General features: G+C 41.7%; 1 protein-coding gene across 1 annotated transcript in view; it reads left to right on the top strand.

Moving 5' to 3' along the window:
• Positions 1-23,129, top strand: part of AFF2 (ALF transcription elongation factor 2) — a 526,427-nt gene that overhangs the window by 419,252 nt on the left and 84,046 nt on the right. Inside the window, exon 9 of the mRNA XM_065915233.1 lies at positions 6,686-6,723. Within this exon, the coding sequence (XP_065771305.1) occupies positions 6,686-6,723 (38 nt within the window). The remainder of the gene's footprint in view (positions 1-6,685; positions 6,724-23,129) is intronic.

Genomic DNA, 23,129 nt, shown 5'->3' with positions numbered 1-23,129 from the left:
ATTCCCCATCCCGATCCCCCTCCCACCTCCCTCTCCACCCGATTCCTCTGGGTCTTCCCAGTGCACCAGGCCCGAGCACTTGTCTCATGCATCCCACCTGGGCTGGTGATCTGTTTCACCCTTGATAATATACATGCTGTTCTCTCGAAACATCCCACCCTCGCCTTCTCGCACAGAGTTCAAAAGTCTGTTCTGTACATCTGTGTGTCTCTTTTTCTGTTTTGCATATAGGGTTATCATTACCATCTTTCTAAATTACGTATATATGTGTTAGTATGCTGTAATGTTCTTTATCTTTCTGGCTTACTTCACTCTGTATAATGGGCTCCAGTTTCATCCATCTCATTAGAACTGACTCAAATGAATTCTTTTTAACGGCTGAGTAATATTCCATGGTGTATATGTACCACAGCTTCCTTATCCATTCATCTGCTGATGGGCATCTAGGTTACTTCCATGGCCTGACTAGTATAAACAGTGCTGTGATGAACACTGGGGTACACGTGTCTCTTTCAGATCTGGTTTCCTCAGTGTGTATGCCCAGAAGTGATATTGCTGGGTCATATGGCAGTTGTATTTCCAGTTTTTTAAGAAATCTCCACACTATTCTCCATAGTGGCTGTACTAGTTTGCATTCCCACCAACAATGTAAGAGTGTTCCCTTTTCTCCACACCCTCTCCAGCATTTATTGCTAGTAGACTTTTGGATAGCAGCCATCCTAACTGGCGTGTAATGGTACCTCATTGAGGTTTTGATTTGCATTTCTCTGATAATGAGTGATGTTGAGCATTGAAAAGGCCATTCTTTTTAGCAAGTTAGATTTAATGAGGGAGCAACTTAAGCATGTCCTTAGCCACATCATCCCTCCTGAGGAAATAAATTTGCTGCTTGGCAGGATACCACCAAGAGTACAACACTGGTAATGATGGAAGAATTAGCTCATGAGCACTCTTTGGAAGGAGACAAGTTCTTCTCCCTGGGAATATAATTTCTTGAGCTCCTATATCATGGAGGAAGTTCATCTCTGGAGCTTCCCAATCTCAGGGTCAAATGCTAGTGCAAAAGCAGAGAGCCGTCCTGATGGAGTAATGTATGAAAGGAAAGTGAAAGTGAAAGTTGCTCAGTCGTATCTGACTGTTTGCGACCCGATGGACTATACAGTCCAGGAAAATCTCCAGGCCAGAATCCTGGGAGTGGGTAGCCTTTCCCTCCTCCAGGGGGTCTTCCCAACCCAGGGATCAAACCCAGATCTCCCACATCGCAGTCCGATTCTTTACCCCCTGAGGGAAGCCCAAGAATACTGGAGTGGGAAGCCTATCCCTTCTCCAGCGGATCTTCCCGACCCAGGAATTGAACCGGGATCTCTTGTATTGCAGGCGGATTCTTTACCAGCTGAGCTAGCAGGGAAGCCCATGAGAGGAAGGACAGCTAAAGGAAGGGTCATCCGGAAAAGAATGATGCTTCCTAGGCTTCCTTGTAGGGGAAGAGAGAGTGAGGGAACTGGCATGCACTTGTGCTCCCAGAGCATCTCAGGTGTCTTGACCTCTCTACCACCAAAATGAACCCCAGCAAGGTTCAGAGGCCTGTATGAAGGTAGGGGGCCCTCTCTCCTGCTGGGCTAGGTCTGGCAGGATCTAAACACATCAAAGTCTTTCTCAAGTAGGACTTTGCAGACAGAAGCATTCTGTTCACCCCAGAACTACTCCTGATATGGAGAGAGGAGCAGAATGGTTTCTATAATCCTAGTTGGATTAACTGCATGGATTTGATACTGCAACCTGGTCAGTGGTCAGAAAGCCCATCAACTCTCTGGCTGTAAGAAAGATATGAATCTGTGGGAGGGATAAAAAAGGAGTTTGAGATGAACAAATACACACTGCTGGATATAAAATAGGTGAACAACAAGGACCTGCTGTGTAGCACAGGGAAGTCTATGCAATATCCTGTGATAAACTATAATGAAAAAATATCTGAAAATAATATGTATACAAACCACTTTACTGTCCACCTGAAACTAAGACAACATTGTAAATCAACTATAGTTCAGTTAAAATAAAAATGTATGCACCGATACCTGTGTGGAATGCAGTCACAATCAAGATGCACCTTTTTGCTTAGTATGCTCTGCTTTCTAGAACACTGTCATTGATGTTGGCTACTAACAACCACTCTTGGTGTAGACAGGGCGGGAATGATGGTCTTCATTTTTAAAATGAGGAAACTGAGGTTCACTGGTGTTAGCTGCATCACTAATGTCATGATGATGGAAATGTCATGATTAGGAAATGGGGAACCTGGTAATAGAACCCAGGTTTGTGGATTTCTAGCACAGCATTCTTTCCACATATAGCTCATTGCCTCTCATTGCACCATATTGGACTATGGTTTTTAACATCTTAATTTATCATCCTATCTTAGGCTAGAACTTCCTTGATGGAAAGATAAGTATCATGTTGGTGAAACATGACACCAAATAAGTAGAATATAGATTTTAAAAGGCATATAGACATTACAAATTAAAGCAGCGTGTTAACTATCTAACCTCCATTTTCCAATCAGTTTAAATTACTTTAATGTATGTTTTTAAACTCAAAATTAGCTCTAATCCCAATATGTAACCCTCTTAATGCTCACTGACTTAACGCTATATCATTTCACTTTGACTTTCCTCCTTTTCCAGCGTCTCACATTCCCAAACATGTGTCTGGAACTTGGGATTGTCTTTTCCTGTCCCAGGATTTCAAAAGAGGAATTTTCTCCTTGTATATTTTGTAGACTTAATTATTTTCCCTTAAAGTATTTTTATTTGCCTTAAAGTATTAATGTATACTTTGCACACAAATAATTCACTTAATTTTTCTTTGTAGCCTCTTAAGAATTCCTTATATTATATATAAAACAAAGTCAAAATACAGTGAAAGTGGAGAACACAAATGGTGAGCTGTTTCTCATGCCTGGCAGACATTCCCTGCAACCATATCGTTTGGAGATGAGCACATGGGAAGATGACAGGAGAGCATCTGACTAGAGCTGTGGGGACTCTGAAATGATCCTGGGTTAAATTCCAAAGGAGGGGGGGAACCTCTGAGCATAGATATTTTCCATCAATAGCCAAGCAACCCAGAAAAAATTAATTTGAATGAAGTTATTTTCCTATAATGGCTGTATAAAAAGACATATGTTTCAAAGAGACTGGTCTTGAACATGATTATGTACCTCCTAATCAGAGGGAAATAATTGGGTCTAATTGAAAGTCCTGATGCACAGAGAAGAGAGGACATTTTTAAAAGCGTGTCACTGAATCAAAGCTAGGTTAAGCAATGTCACTTTGATTTCTCTCCTTCCCATCTCCTGCCAGTGGCATGCTCAGCCCATCACATCCAGCTTGCTTTAAAAGGAAACCACAGGGACTTCCCTGACAGTCCACTGCAGGGGGCACAGGTTCCATCCCAGGTCAGGGAACTAAGATCCTGAATGCCCCGTGGCACGGCCAAAGCGATAGTAATAAAAAAGGAAAACCACTGGAACCCCATGCCCGTTATTTCATGGTAACCTTTCTTCTTCAGGAACAGATTAGTTTGGATTTTAAGGGATTCAGAAAAGTAGATTCATGCTATTCCCACAATGGCTTGTCTTCAGCCTACTGCCCTGTCTTATTCCACCAGCTGGGACTGGGAGAGAAAATGTGGTAGAAAAGGCAGACGTGGGTATGCAGCCTGGCTACATTCTGTAGTGATGGTCAAGGTCTTGCCCGGACTCCTTGCCAGAAACTGGCTCTTCCTTTCAGCACCCTTTAAGGGATTGCTCAGAGATAGGTATTCATATCCTAAACACCTGTGAGGAATGACGGGCCAGACAGACACTGTCCTTGTTTCCTCATTTTCACCTGTTACCTCATTCCCTCACTTTCTTATGATTCCACCATTTGCGAAAATTCAACCTTAGGCACAGATGGTGAGAAAATAACTTTTGCCTATCAAGCCAAAGTGAAAAGTGAAAGTGTTCGTCGTTCAGTCATGTCTGACTCTGTGCAACCCCATGGACTGTAGCCACCAGACTCCTCTGTCCATGGAATTCTCCAAGCAAGAATACTGGAATGGGTTGTCATTTCCTTCTCCAAGAGATCTTCCTGACCCAGGGATTAAACCTGGGTCTCCTGCTTTGCAGGCAGATTCTTTACCCTCCAAGCCACCAGGGGAAAAAAAAAGTACCCAAATATTAATGGGTATTTCCAATGGACTTCCCTCATGGCTCAGATGGTAAAGCCTCTGTCTACAATGTGAGAGACCTGGGTTCAATCCCTGGGTTGGGAAGATCCCCTGGAAAAGGAAATGGCAACCCACTCCAGTACTATTGCCTGGAAAATCCCATGGATAGAGGAGCCTGGTAGGCTACAGTCCATGGGGTCCCAAAAAGTCAGACACGACTGAGTGATTGAACTGAACTGATCTAGCAATAGAATCTGAGACTTAATAGAAGAAAAGGACTTGGATTTCCAACAGTAATGTCTAAACTGAGGAAATATTTCATTGATTTCAAACAAATTGCTTCCAAGTGCATTGGGTTGTTGTTATGGATTGAAAGGTTCGATATGCTTATGCACTGGTCACTCAGAATGTCAATCCAATGTTAGATTATAAATCGTCTCTGTTACACATGGTTGCTTCTGCCTTCTAATTTGTAACAGTATTCTCTTCATCTCTTAGCCATCACCCACCTCCAGGGTTCACAAATATAAAGGTCTCTAAGTGTATACCTTTTAAAAGGGTCCAAAGAACCCCGAGGTTGGTGAACCACTGCTTCAGCGCTCACCATTCTGAATGTTATTTCTACAGTCTAAAAGAATCTGGGGGAGTACTAGTTTTGTTCTGATTACATAATTATGCTACAGAAGTATGAAAAAAATCATCACTAAAACCCTCCAGGTGCTTAAACAGTTTGATAGACTGTAGCCATTCTGCCATCAGCGCCCCCAGCTGTGTTGCTTAGCAACATTTTAATTCCAGAAGAATCGAAGGAGATGCAATCCCTGTGGAGAGGGAAACAGAAATAAGAGGGCTGTTGACAGATGATCTGAGTTGTTTCTTCTAATATACTGTGAAGATCACTAGCTCTTTTCATGAATGATAAATGGACTGTACACAGATCAATGGGTTCAGCAATAAAGTGGGACCAGGCTCCATGTCTAAGGGACGCAGGCTGAGAGGCCCAGAGATTTCCTCATTTCGATGATTTGGTGTGTGTTTTCTTAAAGGTTCCATGGAAGGAAATTGATCCGAGCTGTCTGTCAGCTCTTGCCTTTTTGTGGTGTCTGCTAATAAAAATGATTTTAGAAATGGGTACTTTGGCCTTGCTATCACCAGGCAGGTACAACCAGGTGACTGGAGCATTGCAGGGTATGGAGTTTCCCGTCCTAGATCTAAAAGTCCCCAGATGTCCCCATGACCATTCCCTCTGTGCTTCCCTCCCCGTCCTGTCATAAGCCAAGCAGGTGCATACGGAGGAGGAGGATATTTCTAAAATATGGTGTGTGTGCCTGCATGCTGGGTCGCTCAGTCGTGTCTGACTCTTTGTGACCCCCATGGACTGTGGCCTGCCAGACTCCTCTGTCCATGGGATTTTCCAGGCAAGAATACTGGATGGGTTGCCATTTTATCCTTCAGGGGATCTTCCCGACCCAGGGATCAAACCGGCATCTGTCTCCTTCATTGCAGGCAGATTCTTTACCAACTGAGTCACCTGGGAAGCCACTCTGAAGTATTGGGAATGGCCAATTATATGAATACTTATCTCTAAGTCAATCACAATAGAGCTCCTTTATTGTAAGGGATTTAAAATCTAATTGGTTAGTGTTATCCAGAGATAGGAAAGTATTACATATTCACATAATTAGAGGGAAAGACTTTTCCGAATTACAGACATATAAACATACAGACAGACACAGAGAGCTTATAGTTTTCATTCTAAAATTTCAGTCATAAGTCAAGCATAAACAAAGTTCACAGGTCCATTTCAAAGACCTGCTTTCCTTAGTGAGTATATATCTCAATTTATTTGAGCTGAAAACACACACACAGAAAAAAAGAAACAATAAACCAGAGTCTCTGTTCTATTTTACCCAAGAGACAAGATCTCTGTAAGTCATCAGTCCCTTTACAGTGATCAACAGATGGTCAGACGAAATAGAAAGGCAAACCATCCAGGAAATTTCGGGGAGTCAGGAGGAAGGATGGAACTGAGTCTCAGCATGTGGACAGCAGTGTGGTCCTTTGAAATGAGCTGTTTTCCAGAACATGAAAGGATGGAGTAGAGTGGGGGAGTTCTTCATGATCTCTGTTTTCCAGAAGCACAGGGCTCAGATTTTTAAAAAATGGAAGGTAAAGATGAGAAGAGGAGGATGGAGTCATGAGCCTAAGGGCCCACTCGCATGGGCACTGCTGAACTTCCCAGGCAACTGTGGCCATGCTTGCCTGTATCTGAAAGCTGTGCTTGGACCGGTAACCATGCTCCCCAGGAGAGGGAAATTGCTTTCTGTGCCTCCGGCCTGCTTATCTCCAGCAGCCTGCCTTGGTTAACTCCTCACGTTTCTGAAGAGCATCTTATATTGCTTATTGTTTTGGTAACTAGTTGCAAAGATTATGCCTGCTAATGTTGTCTAATTGCATTTTTTTCTTCTGTTCACAGGCTGTTGAAAAGGCAAAAGCTAAGAATAATCCTGTGAAGTAAGTTATTTTTTTTATTAGTTGGAAATGTTAATTTGAATGGACTCCAAGCATGTGAAAAAAGGTCATAAAGAGACCTTGATTTTGAGTTCATCTCTATTCGTGACAATTTAAAAATAAAAACCAAAACAAGCAGGGAGAAAAAAAACCTTCAATGAGCAGGGACCAGCTTTTCAATTTTTCCTGTGGTCCCAATGAGGAAGTGCTCCAAGTTATGCCTGGTTTACATAAATTAATATGTGCCATCCATGAATAGCTGCCAAATACTATTATAATCATATTCAATGCATAGTACTTCAAGCCTTTGGGTTTTGCACATGCTAAAAAGATTACATTTTTAATTGCAAACCTTGGACCTATGACAGAGACGTAAGTGACTGAAAATGTGCCAAGTGATTTCCAGCCACGTGGGGAGCTTTGGCACCTTGGTATCAAGGCCTCGGCACTCTGTTAATGAAAAGCTCATAAAAATATATTTAACTGAAGGCTTTTCTAGCTAACAGAGAGCTATTTCCAAGGCATTTTATGAGACACTCTTAAATTATAAACAAGCTGCACAGCAGTCTTTTAAATATAGTACATCCTGTCTCCTCCAGAAGGGAGACTTTCAAATTAAAGATGTCTGTCTTGTCATTTGGCTTCATGACATCTGATTACCATGTTATGATGCATACCAGTTCCACCAGCATGTGGGCTAGGGAAGACCTGCTCTATTTGCTGGGTTACTACGGGTCGACTGACATCACATCTCTAGGAACTACAACGTGTTAATTTATGTCAGGCAACTTCCACTATAGTAGATACCAAATGGAGGAATGGAAGCGCATTGATTTATTTTTTTAATTTGTAGCTTTTAATATAAAGTGTGTCTCCTGTGGATGGCATATAGTTAAATCTTGTTTTTTCCTCCAGTCTGGCAGTCTCTGCCTTTTGGCTAGATTGTTAAATCCATTCACATTTAATGTTACTATTGATGGGGCTGGATATATATAGTTATATAGTTGGGAGTGCATTGGATTTTTAATAGTTTCTGGGAGAATGGATCAGCTAATGCCAATGACAAGAGGGTTGCTTGTGTTTTGTAAAAATAATTAACTTTTCCAAGTCACCAGGGTAGTGTTTAGCACACCATTAAATGCAAGTTCCGATTCATTTTTCCAAAAGGTTTTCTTTTGTACTTTGTGTTTAAATTTTATTTTCTGAGGCCTCAGAATATTCCTTATCAGCCTTTTGTAGCCTCTGGAGGGCTATCTGTGGTCTGGAGATGTATTTTGCTATAGTTGTCTATGGGAGCATTTTTAGTAGCCGAATTGTTGTCTGGTTGTTTGGTAGGGGGTGCAATCATCTCTGCAGCCTGATTTCTTTTCTGTCTATGCCTGGAAGGCTTCTCTACTGAGAGCCTGTGGCAGGCAAGCTCTGTGGATTAGAGGATGGTGCTAATGAGGCCAAGGCCAGAACTTGAGTCCCTCAGTGAGCCGTTAGTGATCTTCTTTCCCACAGTCCAACTGCAACCCTTCCTCCAGTCCACCCACAGGCAGATATATGCCCTAGGTCACAAGGGATGGGGCAGGGTCTGGAGGAGTGTAAATCTGGCCCTCAATGGGACAAACATCTCCAAGTTCAAGTCTGCCCAATAGGAAGTAAATCCCAAGCTCCTTCTTTGCATGCACAAGACAGCCCACTGGCAACATACAGGGCTGCATTTAATTACACTCTAATGGCCTGGAAGTAGGACCAGTTTTCTGTCTGTTCCTTGTGAGAATTCTACCCTACAGATAATTACATTTTTTATGAGTTCTGGTTAATTCGCAGTACAGACTCTATCTAATGTCTAACACTTTAAGGAATGTTGTAAAGAGAAAACAGGAAAATTAGAAGAGCCAAAGGATTACTAATAGAACATAAAACAATATTTTATTTTTAAATATATTTGAAAATCTGTTTAGTAATAAGCCTAAATCACAACCAACTGGTAGGTGTTTAGAGTTGTCTTCTAATTAAGTAAGAAACCACTCTCAGTGTGAGCTTGAGTGTCTTGTTGTGTTTGGTACGTAATACCTGCTACCTAATTCAGTTGCCTAGCCACAACCATCCGAGGACTCTAAAAAGAGAGGCTTCTTCAAGACCTCAGCTCAGGGACAAGAATCTCAGCTCAGAGAATGGTTCAATTACACTGCCTGATGGCAGAGCAGAAACAAGGCTTTAAAAAGTTTTGTGTATGGCGGTCCTCTTTCCCTTTCTAATATGTCTCTGTCAGACATAATGCACTGTGACCCTAAGTAGGGTTAGGGTTTGATATGCGTTTTTTGAATTAATAGACAAGTAAACAAATTGGGTGTATCCCAGAAAGCAGTCCTTTCAGGAACCCAGCCTGGAGGCTTAATAAGACCCTAGTGGAGCATCAGGACTGAAGGACTCTTGTGTTGTAACTGAGTAAGGTGTCCATCTGTTCTGACTCATGTTGTTCAGTTGCTAAATTGTGTCTGACTCTGTGACCCCATGGACTGCAGAATGCCAGACTTCCCTGTCCTTCACCATCTCCCTGAATTTGCTCAAGCTTGTGTCCGTTGTGTAGATGATGCCATCCAACCATCTCATCCTTCATCATCCCCTTCTACTCCTGCCCTCAATCTCTCCCAGCATCAGGGTCCTTTCCAGTGAGTTGGCTCTTCACATCAAGTGGCCAAAGTATTGGAGCTTCAGCTTCACCATCAGTCCTTCTAATGAACATTCAGGGTTGACTTTCTTTAGGATTGACTTGTTCAATCCCTTGCTGTCCAAGGGACTCTCAAGGTCTTCTGACTCATGCCACATGTTAAATATTACCACATTGCTCTGGTTTATACTAACTGCATTGCCTTTGACCACTTATTGGCTTGATCTTATACACGAGAATTAACACACAATCATTTGTGGGGCCATACATTGGAAAGAATGTTCAGCCTTGTTGGAAAAGTGGAGGTCTAGAATCATCATTTACAACTAAGGATGAACACAGATAGGTACAGATGATCATTATGTGTGATTGGTGCAGAGTTTGGCAAGTGGTGGGGAAAAATTCAAAAGAATACTATTTCATGACATGTAAAAATTATATTAAATTCAAATTTCAGTGTCCATAAAAGAAGTTTTATGGCACACAGCTACACTCATTTCTTCCCAAATTGTCTGTAGCTCCATTTGTGTTACAGTGGCAAAATTGAGACTGTGCAAACCAACAAACCAAAAATATTTCCTATCTGGCTCTTTACAGTTTGCTGACCCCTGCTCTGGTTAGTCAGGTAGGCAAAAGTGCACATGTAAGCTTTTCTATGACAGTGAATGTTAAACTATGAACCTTTCTCTTTTTGCCCTCTGAAACACTGAGTGCTCAATGGCTCAGTCATGTCTGACTCTTTGTGACCCCATGAACTGTAGCCTACCAGGCTCCTCTGTCCATGGGATTTTCCAGGCAGGAACAGTGGAGTGGGTTGCTATTTCCTTCTCCAAAATCATTGAGTAGGCACTATATTTACTGAGCTCTCATCTTGTGTTCGGGACTTTGTGTGGCCGATATATCACCTAATCCTCATTCAGAGTACAGAAACCACTCCAAATACAAGATCTTTGAAGATCATCATGGATATGAGATCCATTCATGGGACAGTGATGCCTCAGAAACTAGTAAATACATAGCTACAGTGTAATAGTAATCTTCCAAGTTGTGTGTAGATGAATATCTTGCAAAAGGCATTTTCTATAATTCTGTTACTTCCCAAGATTTAACTAAGGCTGGGTAAGCTTTCAGTTCAAGTGAGGGTAAATGATTCACAATATTATTTAGTTTGCATATTTTCTTCGGTAAAGGTTCATCTCCTCCCTCCCTATTTCTCAACCACTTGTTTAATTTCTTTTTAATAACTTCATGGTTGTAAGCTTCTTTCATCACCATAGGGAGAGGGTGGTACATGTTAATTACACTCCATACAAAGGAGAAATTAAATATATGCTTAGTGAATATAAGCACATAATGTACCTGGATACACTAATGACTTTACCTTGAAACATTCAGTATTACCTCTGAGGATAAGAATCAAAATTGTGTATTCTTAAGATCAGTGATCAGGACAAGAGATACTATTGTACTTATCAGTCAATTGGAACCATGCCGGTATCAAAGCTTGATTAGTATGTTCAAACTGTGCCTCTTTAATGTGTTAGAGAGACTTTCACTTGTATGTGAACATTCTGCAGCAATTATCTTCAAGCTTCATTGTGGAAATAAGGCCTGAGAGATGTACAGATTTCTTTTACCATATGTGACTTATCACATACATTTTTTTTTAAAAAAAAACACATTTCTGTTATTAAGACATATGTGATAGTACACTTCTGCAAATGTGAATTGCTTTTGGCTAAATGCCATGCACTAATAAGTTGAGTTGAATCTAACCGAGGTTGACATCTGTTACCAAAAGAGAGAGAGAAGGGGGTGGAAGGAGAAGCAGTTATCAAGCATACAATTCTTCCTTGCATTTACACGTTAACAAAGTTAAACAACGTGATGGTTGTCTTTCACAAATCAGGATCTGAATCCACTCTGCTTAGGAAATTGCAGCTTTATTTAGGAACCGATCCATCTTACAGATATGGTGGTTTCATTATTGAAAATGACAAATGGCCACAAAGATTTTCCTGACCGTGATGTTTGTACATTATTCATTTATTCATCCAATGAATATTTATTGAAGATCTCCAGCATCCCGGGAACTGTGATAGATGCTGAGGGAATTAAAAATAAATCTGACACAGGTCTTACCCTCGAGGAGTTTAGAGTCCAGGAGGAAAGATAAAATCGGTTTGTAAAGAACTAAATACAAGATAGAGAGAGGTTTGCTAAGTGGGGGACAGATAAAGTACATGGGAAGCTCTCAGGACAGAAGTGCTTCTAGTTATCACTATTGGAGAAGCTGGGGGAGGGGAGCAGAGGAAGAGACATTAGCACCAGGACTTCAGAGAGTGCTGACTTGAGAAACTGGTGCTGAGGTGGCAGATAGTAAAGGGACCGGCTGGGAACTGAGGCTCCAAAGAAATGATGACTTAGGGCCCTCGGAGCTTATCCAGATAAAAGAATGAGCTTGATAGAGTTGGATAGCATTGAAGACCTCTACCTTTTTACTGCAACTCATCATTAGTCCACTAGTTAGTTACTAAGCATAAACGAACCACCCTTGGACTTGGGGTCTAGTCCTGAACCTAACACTAGCTCGTAGTATGAAATCGGATATGTCCCTTCCTTCCTACAGACCTCAGCAACATTATTTATATGGTTCTTCCACCTCTTTAACATTAGCTAAAGCTTGAAATTGTGTTTTACAGTGATGTTTATTTGAGGAAATACTTGATGTTAGTTTCATGGAGATACATACAAGCACATGCGTTATAAACATTACACATACAATACATGTGTTTATACACACACATGCACATACACACATAATACTTTTTCTGTTAATTTCTGCCTTATGCATTCATGAAATGAGGGACAAACCACATTGTTTAAGTTTTAAAGGAATATGTTAGATTAATATAGCTTCAAGGATGTTGGGTTGAGCCTCTAGATGAGCCCTATGAACAAAGGTGATTTTGTGATTAGAGTCCGTATCTCTTTGGTCGTCTTGGACACACACACATTACAGACATGCAGAACATCCCCCTCTCTGGATGGTAAGGCCTTGGATTCTGTACTGTGTTCTGCTGAGTCAGGTGGGATTGTCTTCCTTAGGAACAAAAGGCTCCAGCACCACGGAGCATGGCAGACATTGCGCCATCCCCTCCCTGGAGTGCCTTGTGAATACTGCAGGCTCAGAGAGGTCCTGAGTTGGCCAACTTATCTTTGCCTTACCCAAGTTTTCCCAAATGTGTTGGAGCAGAGGGCACCTTTATCCAGCACCATGTTTCATGGGACACAGAATCAGATGCTCTGGCCCATGTGAAATAAAAGGACCACGTGGAGGCCTGGCCTCTGTAGGTAGTTTGAGAAACCTAGGACCTAAAATTTGGCATCCAGTCTCTAACAGGAGTATTCAAGATGAGCAGATTATTGAAAAAGTCAACCACAGGAGAGAAAGAAATCCCCCAGGTCTGAAATGATAGACTACCTCCTGTGTCTTTTACAAGTGTCATACTCTCGATGATTGTTATCACTTGTAGGTGTCCTGAGCAGCAGTTCTCAATGATGGTCAGAGACACTGAAGGTTGGGTCCCTCTGAATGAAATCCCTGAAGACAGCAGCCATCAGTGTGCTTTCTATGACGTCAACAAAAGTATAGTCAGCCTCCAATCAGCTCTGGCCATTTTAAGGGTAGTTAAAGGGAAGTGGAAGTGAAAGATGATGAGTTGTATCTGACTCTTTGCGACCGCATGAACTGTAGTCCATGGAATTCTTCAAGCTAGAATACTGGCATGGGTAGCTTTTCCCTTCTCCAGGGGATCTTCCCAACCCAGAGATCAAACCCAAGTCTCCCACATGGCGGGCGGATTCTTTACCAGCTGAGCCACAAAGGAAGCCTGAGAATACTGGAGTGGGTAGCCTATCCCTTCTCCAGCTGATCTTCCTGATCCAGGAATCAAACCGAGGCCTCCTGTATTGCAGGCGAATTCTTTACCAACTGAGCTATCAAGGAAAGATAACAATAAAACCTTTTTCTAAACAGCTCTGTAAAATAAATGGTGTTTTCTATGTTGTCCAGGTAGCTATAATTGGAGACAGAAGGTTCTAGCAGTCATCTTGACAGCTAATGAAACTTAAGCAGATTTCTGGACACCCACCTTTTCCTTGGTGGTTGGAATCGTATCACCTAGGCCATCTCAGAGGAGACAGCTGAGACCCAGAGAGCTGAATGCCCAGAACCCTGACATTTCAGCAGCTCCCTCCACATTGAACCCACCACCTTGTTCTCATCACCTGCTGGCACCTACATGGTCACTTTCAATGCCTATAAATCTGTTGCTGACTTTAAAAGTCTTACTATCTAACTTTGGTAACAGTTTGGTTTCTGAGAATATGGCAAGAAATGCTTCAAAAATTAATGACTCAGCACAGTTGCAGGCACTTTAACCTTCATAAGAAAGAGTTTCTGCAAAACTTCAGGCTTGCTGTTTTGTCTTATTATCAGCACTCATCTTTCTAAGAGTTTGGTGAGAACCTTTTTTTCTTTAAGTGGTGAATTGATACTAAGAGCCATGACAATAACACAGAAATATAAAGCATAGAAATAAAAGCACTCATTTATTGGTGCAGCACAGTGGCCTCAAGCTAGCCAGCCAAGGTGCAATCAAACCATTTTTAAAGGAAATTCAGCCACATTTTAAGGGACAACATTCCCAAAACACATCATCATACAATAATTCATAAAGTAGCATGTTATTTTCTAACTCTGAGCTTATTAGCATTTGCTGCTTAGACAAGAATGGATGAGTTTATTTAATTTATGCACAGAAGTCAACTCAGTCTTTGTTTTTAATTTATTTTGACTGTGCTGGGTCTTCATTGCTGCTTGGGCTTTTCTCTAGTTGCAGTGAGCAGGGGCTACTCATTGTGGTGGCTTCTTGTGTTTCAGAGCACAAGCTCTAGAGCACCTGATCAATAGTTGTGGTGCATGGGCTTAGTTGCTCTGCTGCATGTGTGATCTTCCTGGATCAGGGATCAAACCCATGTTTCCTGCATTGGCAGGCAGATTCTTTAGCACTGAGCCAGAAGGGAAGCCCCAACTCAGTTTTTGAGATGTAAGAGTTACACCTAGAATTTTAACATTACCATTCAGCGATCTTTCAGAAAACTGTTGAAAACTTAGAAGCTCATGGCTGGTCTGCTCAAGATTCCAACAAATCATGCCATGTGTTCTTTTACAAACATGAATTGTGCACCTACTCTGTGCCAGGCTCTGTTGATAGGGAAAGGAGTTAAGGAAAGTTTCTGCCAGGAAAGTCGGCGCACTCTGGGAGGAAATGGACAATCATCACCCTATAGAATACACAGGCTCTGCAACTGAAGCGCGTGCAGCATTCTCAGAGACTGGGATGCAGGAGTCCCAGTGAACAGTGGGGGTGAAACCATTCAGAAGAGAACAACATTTGCAAAATGCACGACCACAGGAAAACACATGCGTGTTTTGAGCAGCGTCTGGCAGGTCAAGGCAACTAAGAAGAGGAGGTATATATCACAGGAGCAGGAAACACCAAGTTTACCAGAAGTATCACACTGCCAAAGACTGGGGCCCCACTTTGGGCATGAAGAGGATAGTAGCACAGTAGACACAATTAAGAAAATGCTAAAAGGATTCTTTTGTTCTAGAAAGTTAAATGTGCGAATTAGTTAGGAATGGATTATAAGGCACCCTTTTAAAAATGTTTGCAGAGAAATAGACATCAAATCTTTCTGATTGCATCAGGCTAATCCTTGTATGTAAATCTGAGCTCCTGCAGGGCATTTCTGAGCCTCCAGCTGTTCCCTTGTGTCTTTACCAACCCTGGATTGTTTTTTCCATTTGAAAAAAGTTTTCATACAGTGCCTTTCACGTTATTCAAACATGTAGACTACAATGAAACATAGTGTTTTTGGTAGGCATGACACATAACCCTATTATTTTAACTTCATTTTCTGAATTTGTTCTACAAATATAAAAATTCTTTCTGAATGTTTATCAATCTACAAGTATAAGCACAGTGGTAAAGTGGTGAAGTGAAAGTCACTCAGTCGTGTCTGACTCTGCACAGTAGGGCTATTTTTGTTTCTAGAGAAATGACGCATGCCCCCTTGGTAACATGCACAGGGCTCTGGACACTAAATCTATCTTCCATCTACTGCAGCACACATTCAAAGTCAGGAGCCAGGCGTCATAAGTTATTTAGTTGACTACCAGATTGGGGAGACTGAGAACAGTGGAATGACTTACTTTGGCCATAGAATGAAATAAGAAACACATAGTTTCTACTTTATTAAAGTTTTTGCCTAAACCAACAGCAGTTATGTAGAGAGTCAACATTAAAAAAAAAAAAGGTAAATCTCTCTTCCACAGGAAAATGTTTCCATTTGTAGAATTTACAAGCATGGCAGTAGATTGTGTGTCATTATAATCCAGTTTTTACATGCACATACATTTATACACCCTGTACATCCATCTACCCTCACGCTCCATGGTAAATAATTCCAAGACAGAATCATTGCTGGTAGTGCTGCAGATCTTTTTTTCAGTGCCCATTCCTCTGTCCTCATCACCCCCTAATATTTTGACTGCTTTCCTCCTTCTCTTAGTCCCACATTCCCACATGTGGGGTTCAAGTAGTCAGGGAAATTATTTCAGAAAACTCATGGCATTTTGCTTATTTTGTTAGCAGCTTCAGGGAGTGAATGGCTGTCTACCTCCATGGCAGTCCTGTGAGTTACTGACAGGGAAGCCCTGGGCAATCAGTTGGACCTCCTCCACACCCATTGGTCTCTGTGTTATCAACTCCTACAATGGGAATGGCCAGGAATCTGCTAATAACAGCATCTCCCTGGAGAAGCACACCCTATTCATCTCTCTGCCACCAGCTGGAGATGTGTATTACTACCCACATTGGCTAAGTGAAAGGTAAACTGCCCTCAAAACAAGATGTGTGGGTTTACTAAGCAAATTAGACAAGCCGGCACTTGCTTTGAAGATCTCTGTAGATTTGTATATACTCTCTCTAAACACATACATGTATTCATATATAATTTAAGCCCCACCTACTTCTGAAGATGATTTTGATGTGATTGAAACAAGATTGTAGAGGAGGACATTTAAAAGATATAGGAAGAATATACTATTTCCTAGTACAGAAACATCTGTGTTCATATGTGATGCAACTAGAAAATGATACGTTTTTAAATCCACCCAAATGAGGGCTATCCTTCAATCACAGAGCTGAGAACTACTGGGCCCATCTGTGATGACATCATGGTGGCACAGAGACAGCGGAAAGATCCTCTTGGGGAGTTCCACCACGAACATGGGGCTCTTCTGCTGGTCCTTAGTGATGAGTGGTAGACCTTTGAATTGGGGTTGAAGTTTTGAAAACTAATCCAGGACAATGATTTAGAGTCATGGGTGTTGAAAAAGTGGTTAATCAAGACAATGAGGTCTTCCCAGGTGGCTCAGTGGTAAAGAATCAACCTGCAATGCAGGAGATTCAGGTTCAATCCCTGGGTCAGGAAGGTCCCCTGGAGCAGGAAATGGCAACCCACTCTAGTAGAGGAACCTGCCAGGCCAAAGTCCGTGGGATCACAAAGAGTCAAGCAGGACTGAGTGACTAAACAAAAGAAACTTAGTACCTCAGCAGTCCCTGAATCCAGTGAAAGTGTTACTCGCTCAGTCATGTCCAACTCTTTGGGAGCTGGCATACAGTAGGCGCTCTGTATTTGTTGAATCAATGAGTGCAGATGTCTAAGGATATGACTTTGAACTTTTACTCTCGTGGTTCATGAGTATGAGATTAGTCTCATAGGAAGCCTGATTTTATACTGCCATTTGGACAATCACTGAATCCTTATTAGTCTTCATGTGAGTTACTAACTTTTCCTAGAAAGGAAACCAGCTTTTTTTAAAAAAGCATCAATATTCCGTATGAGCTTAACTCTGAGGCATTTTAACATTACTTGTCCTGTGTTTACAGAGCTAGAATTTTCCATCTCAGGTGAAGTTTCTGGTCTCTACCCACCTTCCTACTCAGGATATAGTCCTGCTTTGGATTTTGAAGGGAAGGCGTGGTGGGGGAAATGAAGGAGCTTCTGTGGTGGCTCAGATGGTAAAGAATCTGCCTGCAATACAGGAGAAATGTGTTTGATCCCTTGGTCAGGAAGATCCCCTGGAGAAGGGAATGGCAACACACTCCAGTATTCTTGCCTGGGGAATTCCATGGGCAGAAGAGCCTGGCGGATACAGTTCATGGGGCTGCAAAGAGTCAGACGTGACTGAGTGAAAACAGAGAGGTCATTCAGTTAACAGCTGACAACACGTGATAGTTCTGATTTTTTGAAAGGCCATCTTGATGCTCAGAAACTAGCTGGATGGGACACCCACATGTTTGTCCTTGTCCTTAGTGGTGGAAAATCTGAGAAACTTCTGATCTCCATTCCTCCTCCCTGACACGCTTCACCATCACAGCATGAAGAAGCCTTTGGTCACTGTTCCCATTGGCTGATAGTCCCAAAGTGAGCATCTCTAAGGGAGCTGGGCTTTAAGCCACAAGGGTTTAGACAATAACTGTGGAGCAGTGAAAGGGAACAAGCCTACTTTCATCTCATATTATTTTCATGAATATGGAAGTAATTAAATTATTTGGTCACATCTCAGTGGATGGAGTTTAAAAAACAAATTCCTCACTGGATATCGATGTGTCTGAAAGAAACTAAAAAACAAGACCTTGTTTTCAAGAAATAACACTGCTTCAAGGTTCATTTTGCCTCATACAGCATTTCCTAAGATTGAATTGCCCGATCTCTCTTGGGGATTGCTCTTATGCTTGCAAAAATTGAGGCTGATTTTATTGGAAAATCATCGCTGGAGAATGTACTCCAGAGGAAACTTTGCACAGGACGAACTGGTTTCTGGTGTCTGTGGCATGTTATCCAGGCCGCTGCTCTGTGAGTTTCCAATCTTTCATCTTACTGTTCATTCAGGCAACACATTCATTAGCAATCCTTCAAGCAGGGTGAAAGGACCAGACAGATTAAGGAAATTTACTTTGAATTGTTTTGGGAACTTATTGACTAACAGGTCAGTAATCAAATTCTAGCTTTTAACATATACATTAAGTATTTGACTCATCGTGGCAGGACTCCCTGTAGTTTCTACTTCATCTGCTGATCATAAAAGCAATTTGGCACAGAGATCTAGGACTCGTTGCAGATCTAGGATGGATGACAGGACAGAATTATGGAAGGAAGATGGTGACATTAGCAGTGAAGTTCTCACACTACCTTAGTAGGCATGGCTCATCCATCAGTCATTTCCTGCTTGTTGACATTTTTTAATTTTAAAGAGAATCCAGAGTTATCTTGACAGCACAGTGCAGCCCAGCTGAACAGGAGACCCCAATTCAGAAATGTAGCTCAGCTCCCAAACTCCAGGAAGGGCAAACTGAAAACAGTATAGACAGGATACATTGAACCTCCAGGGTGGAGGAGAGGAAGGGGGAAACTGATGGAGAAGCCACACATCAGAAGGCTCTGGTAACCTTGGGGTGACATTGCTTCTTCAGACTGAAGAAAAGCTACTCGGAAGCTTATTTGACTCATGAATATTGGGGAGTTGGGGGGGTGGGGAGATGGAAAGGATAGTTATATGAACAAGAGCAGGAGACAGAACAGAGTAGATGCTCAAAGTATATACTGCATCTTAACCCTTGAACTTCTTAGGCAAAATCTATACTAGGAAGAAGACAACAGCAACTTGTGTAGCTGTTCAAAGTCTCTCTGCTTAGGGCCACTGATCAGAGTACAAGAAAACTTGATCAGAGATGATGGGCCCAGTGCCCAATACTCGGTTTAAAATAATTCAGACATTAAGTGTAAAAGTCAAGATATCAGTCTGTGCTGACTCCTTGGGACCGTTCTTTTATGAATTTTGTGCCCGGATTATTACTAAGATTTACTTTAACCAAGAGAGGAAAAGTATAACAATTCCCAGGGTCCAGCAGTCACAGAAAGCTCTTTTAACTACTGACGTAGGTGACATATGGCTTAATACTTGGGTTTTCAGCAATCAAGAAGCAGCCCTATGCAATATCTCCAGAGCGCAGTCCCCAGTGGGCATGACGGAGATGATTAGATATATTGAGTTCTTTGTGTCATTCAAAGAAAGCAGAATCTCATACACGTCGGTGTTAGCTTCCTCTCACTTCATTTCAATTTTCAATAACCAGTGTCATCACATGTAACAGTTTCTTCATAATGAAACTTCATGTCGAATTGGATTTGTCTTTCAAATGAAAGCACATTTTTGAAGGCTTCTGAAATCTGATCCTTGAAAGAATTTTTACTGCTACAAAAATCTTCAATATACCTCAAGTTCCCCCAAAACAAGAATAAAAGCAGCAAATAAATAATAAAAACAAAATTTCTGTGTTTGAAAAAAAAAATAAACTTCTGTGTCTGAAGTGCTGTGGTTAATCAAAATAAATTGATTAATGAAACTACCACGTGTAGAGAGAATGCTTTTCAAAGAGTTATAAGAGTGTCAATACCCTGATCCAGAAACAATGCCACACATAATCTAATCCTTCTTCCATGATTTAGGAAGCCCATGCAAGATTATCACAATGAACAGTTCTCATTGTGCCATTTGCGTGGGAATCCTGCTTGCTCAGATTTCTAGATGCTTACTTGTGTGTGTGTGTGTGTGTGTGTGTGTGTGTGTGTGTGTGTGTGTGTGCACTCACTCAGTCGTGTCCCACTCTTTGCAATCCCACTGACTGTAGCCCACCAGGCTCCTCTGTCCATGGAACTTTCCAAGCAAGAATACTGCATGGGTTGCCATTTTCTACTCCAGGGGATCTTCCCAACCCAGGGATCAAACTGTGTCTCCTATATCTCCTGCATTGGCGGATTCTTTACCACTGAACCACCTAGGAAGTGCACCCAATGATGGAGAACAGTATGAAGTTTCCTTAAAAAAAAAAAAACCAAAAAGCAAAAATAAAGGGCTTCCCTGGTGGTCCAGTGGTTAAGAATCTGCCTTGCAATGCTGGGGACACTAGTTTGATTCCTGATCCAGGAAGATCCCACATGCCTCGGAGCAACTAAGCCCCTGCTACTGAGTCCACATGCTGCCACTACTGAAGCCCTTACACCCTAGACCCTGGGCTCGAAAACAACAGAAGCCACCATGGTTAGAAGCCTGAGCAATGCAACTAGAGAAGGCCTGTGCACACAAAAAAGACCCAGCACAGACAGAAATAAAAATAAGTAAATAAATAAAACATTGCCTTTATAAAAATGAAAAATTTAACTACCTTTTAGATCCTGCAATCCCACTCTTGGGCATATACCCAGACAAAACTGTAATTCAAAAAGATACATACACCCCAATGTTCATTGCAGCACTATTCACAATAGCCAAGACATGGAAGCCACCTAAGTGCCCATCAACAGATGGATGGATAAAGAAGATGTGATGTATGTACAGTGGACTCTGAACAGCAGAGGGTTTGGGGCTCCCATCATCCCTCCATGCAGTCAGAATCCAGGTATAAATACAGTCAAATTCAACCAACTGTTCATCATGTAGTACATGTTTAGTGGGGGAAAAAAATCCACATATAAGTGGCCCCATGCAGCTCAAACCCATGTTGTTCAAGGGTCAACTTTATATCTGATGGAATCTTATTGAGCCTCACAAAAAAGAAAAATATCCTGTCACTTGTGACAATATGGGTGAACCTTGAGGTCATTATACTAATGAAATAAGACAGAGAAAGTCAAATACTGTTTGATCTCACTTACATGTGGAATCTAAAAAAAAAAAAAAAAAAACAAAACTGATAGAAACAGAGAGTAGATAAGCAGCTGCCAGAGGAATGCTGACTATAGTTAACAATGCTATCTGGATACTTGAAAGTTGCTAACAGAGTAGATCTTTCTTTTCCCCCAATTATTTTTATTAGTTGAAGGCTAATTACTTTACAGTATTGTAGTGGTTTTTGCCATACATTGACATGAGTCAACCATGGATTTATATGTGTTCCCCATCCTGAACCCCCCTTCCACCTCCTTCCCCATCCCATCCCTCTGGGTCATCTCAGTGCACCAGCACCGAGCACTTGTCTCATGCCTCCAACCTAGTAGACTTTAAAAGTAATCACCACACAGACCAAAAAAAGAGAAAAGATAATTATTTGAGGTGATGGATATGTTAACTAACCCTATTTTGGAATATAATATGGTATTTTGCAATATAATATGTCAGATCATCATGTAATACACCTTGGTAGTGGTGGTTTAGTCCCTAAGCCATGTCTGACTCTTGAGACCCCATGGACTGTAGGCCCCCAGGCTCCTCTGTCCATGGGATTTTCCAGGCAGAATATTGGAGTGGGTTGCCATTTCCTTCTCCAGAGGATCTTCCCAACCCAGGGATCGAACCCCGGTCTCCTGCATTACAGGCAGATTCTTTACCGACTGAGCTACCAAAGAAGCCCTTTATACACCTTAAACTTTCACAATGATATAGGTTAACTATATCTCACTAAAGATGGGAAAAACAGCTAGCTATGTAGGTGCAACCATGCTGAATATCACATCTCATAAAACCTAATTGTGTTCCTGGATTTGACAATTTGGTATTTAGTCACCCCTATGCTGGGCTGGATGAAGCACAAGCTGGAATCAAGATTGCCAGGAGAAATATCAATAACCTCAGATATGCAGATGATACCACCCTTGTGGCAGAAAGTGAAGAACTAAAAAGCCTCTTGATGAAAGTGAAAGAAGAGAGTGAAAAAGTTGGCTTAAAGCTCAACATTCAGAAAACTAAAATCATGGCATCTGGTCCCATCACTTCATGGTAAATAGGTGGGGAACCAGTAGAAACAGTGGCTGACTTTATTTTTTGGGGCTCCAAACTCACTGCAGATAGTGACTGCAACCATGAAATGAAAAGACGCTTACTCCTTGGAAGGAAAGTTATGACCAACATAGAGAACATATTAAAAAGCAGAGACATTACTTTGCCAACAAAGATCCATCTCGTCAAGGCTATGATTTTTCCAGTAGTCATGTATGGATGTGAGAGTTGGACTATGAAGAAAGCTGAGCGCTGAAGAATTGATGCTTTTGAACTGTGGTGTTGGAGAAGACTCTAGAGAGTCCCTTGGACTGCAAGGAGATCCAACCAGTCCATCATAAAGGAGATCAGTCCTGGGTGTTCATTGGAAGGACTGATGTTGAAGCTGAAACTCCAATACTTTGGCCACCTGATGCGAAGAGCTGACTCATTGGAAAAGACCCTGATGCTGGGAAAGATTGAGGGCAGGAGGAGAAGGGGACGACAGAGGATGAGATGGTTGGATGGCATCACCGATTCCATGGCGATGAATTTCAGTAAACTCCAGGAGTTGGTGATGGACAGGGAGGCTTGGTGTGCTGTGGTTCATGGGGTCACGAAGAGTCAGTCATGACTGAGTGACTGAACTGAACTGAACTGATGCTTTACCTGCTTCCTACCACTTCAGTGAAACTATAGTCAATCTCACAGTGACATGAAAACCATTGCGCTAGTTTCTGCACAAATTCTCCAATGTCCAGATTAGGGTGGTTTTGCAATGGATTTTTGAAAACACAACTTCCCCACATTTTTTTAGTGGCATAGATTGCAGAAATGCAGGTCTACTGATCCTTGTAACAC

Source organism: Muntiacus reevesi, chromosome X, assembly GCF_963930625.1.
Source record: "Muntiacus reevesi chromosome X, mMunRee1.1, whole genome shotgun sequence".
Taxonomy (NCBI): Eukaryota; Metazoa; Chordata; class Mammalia; order Artiodactyla; family Cervidae; genus Muntiacus; species Muntiacus reevesi.
The sequence above is the reverse complement of the archived record's forward strand: the minus strand, read 5'-3'. Positions and strand labels throughout refer to the sequence as shown.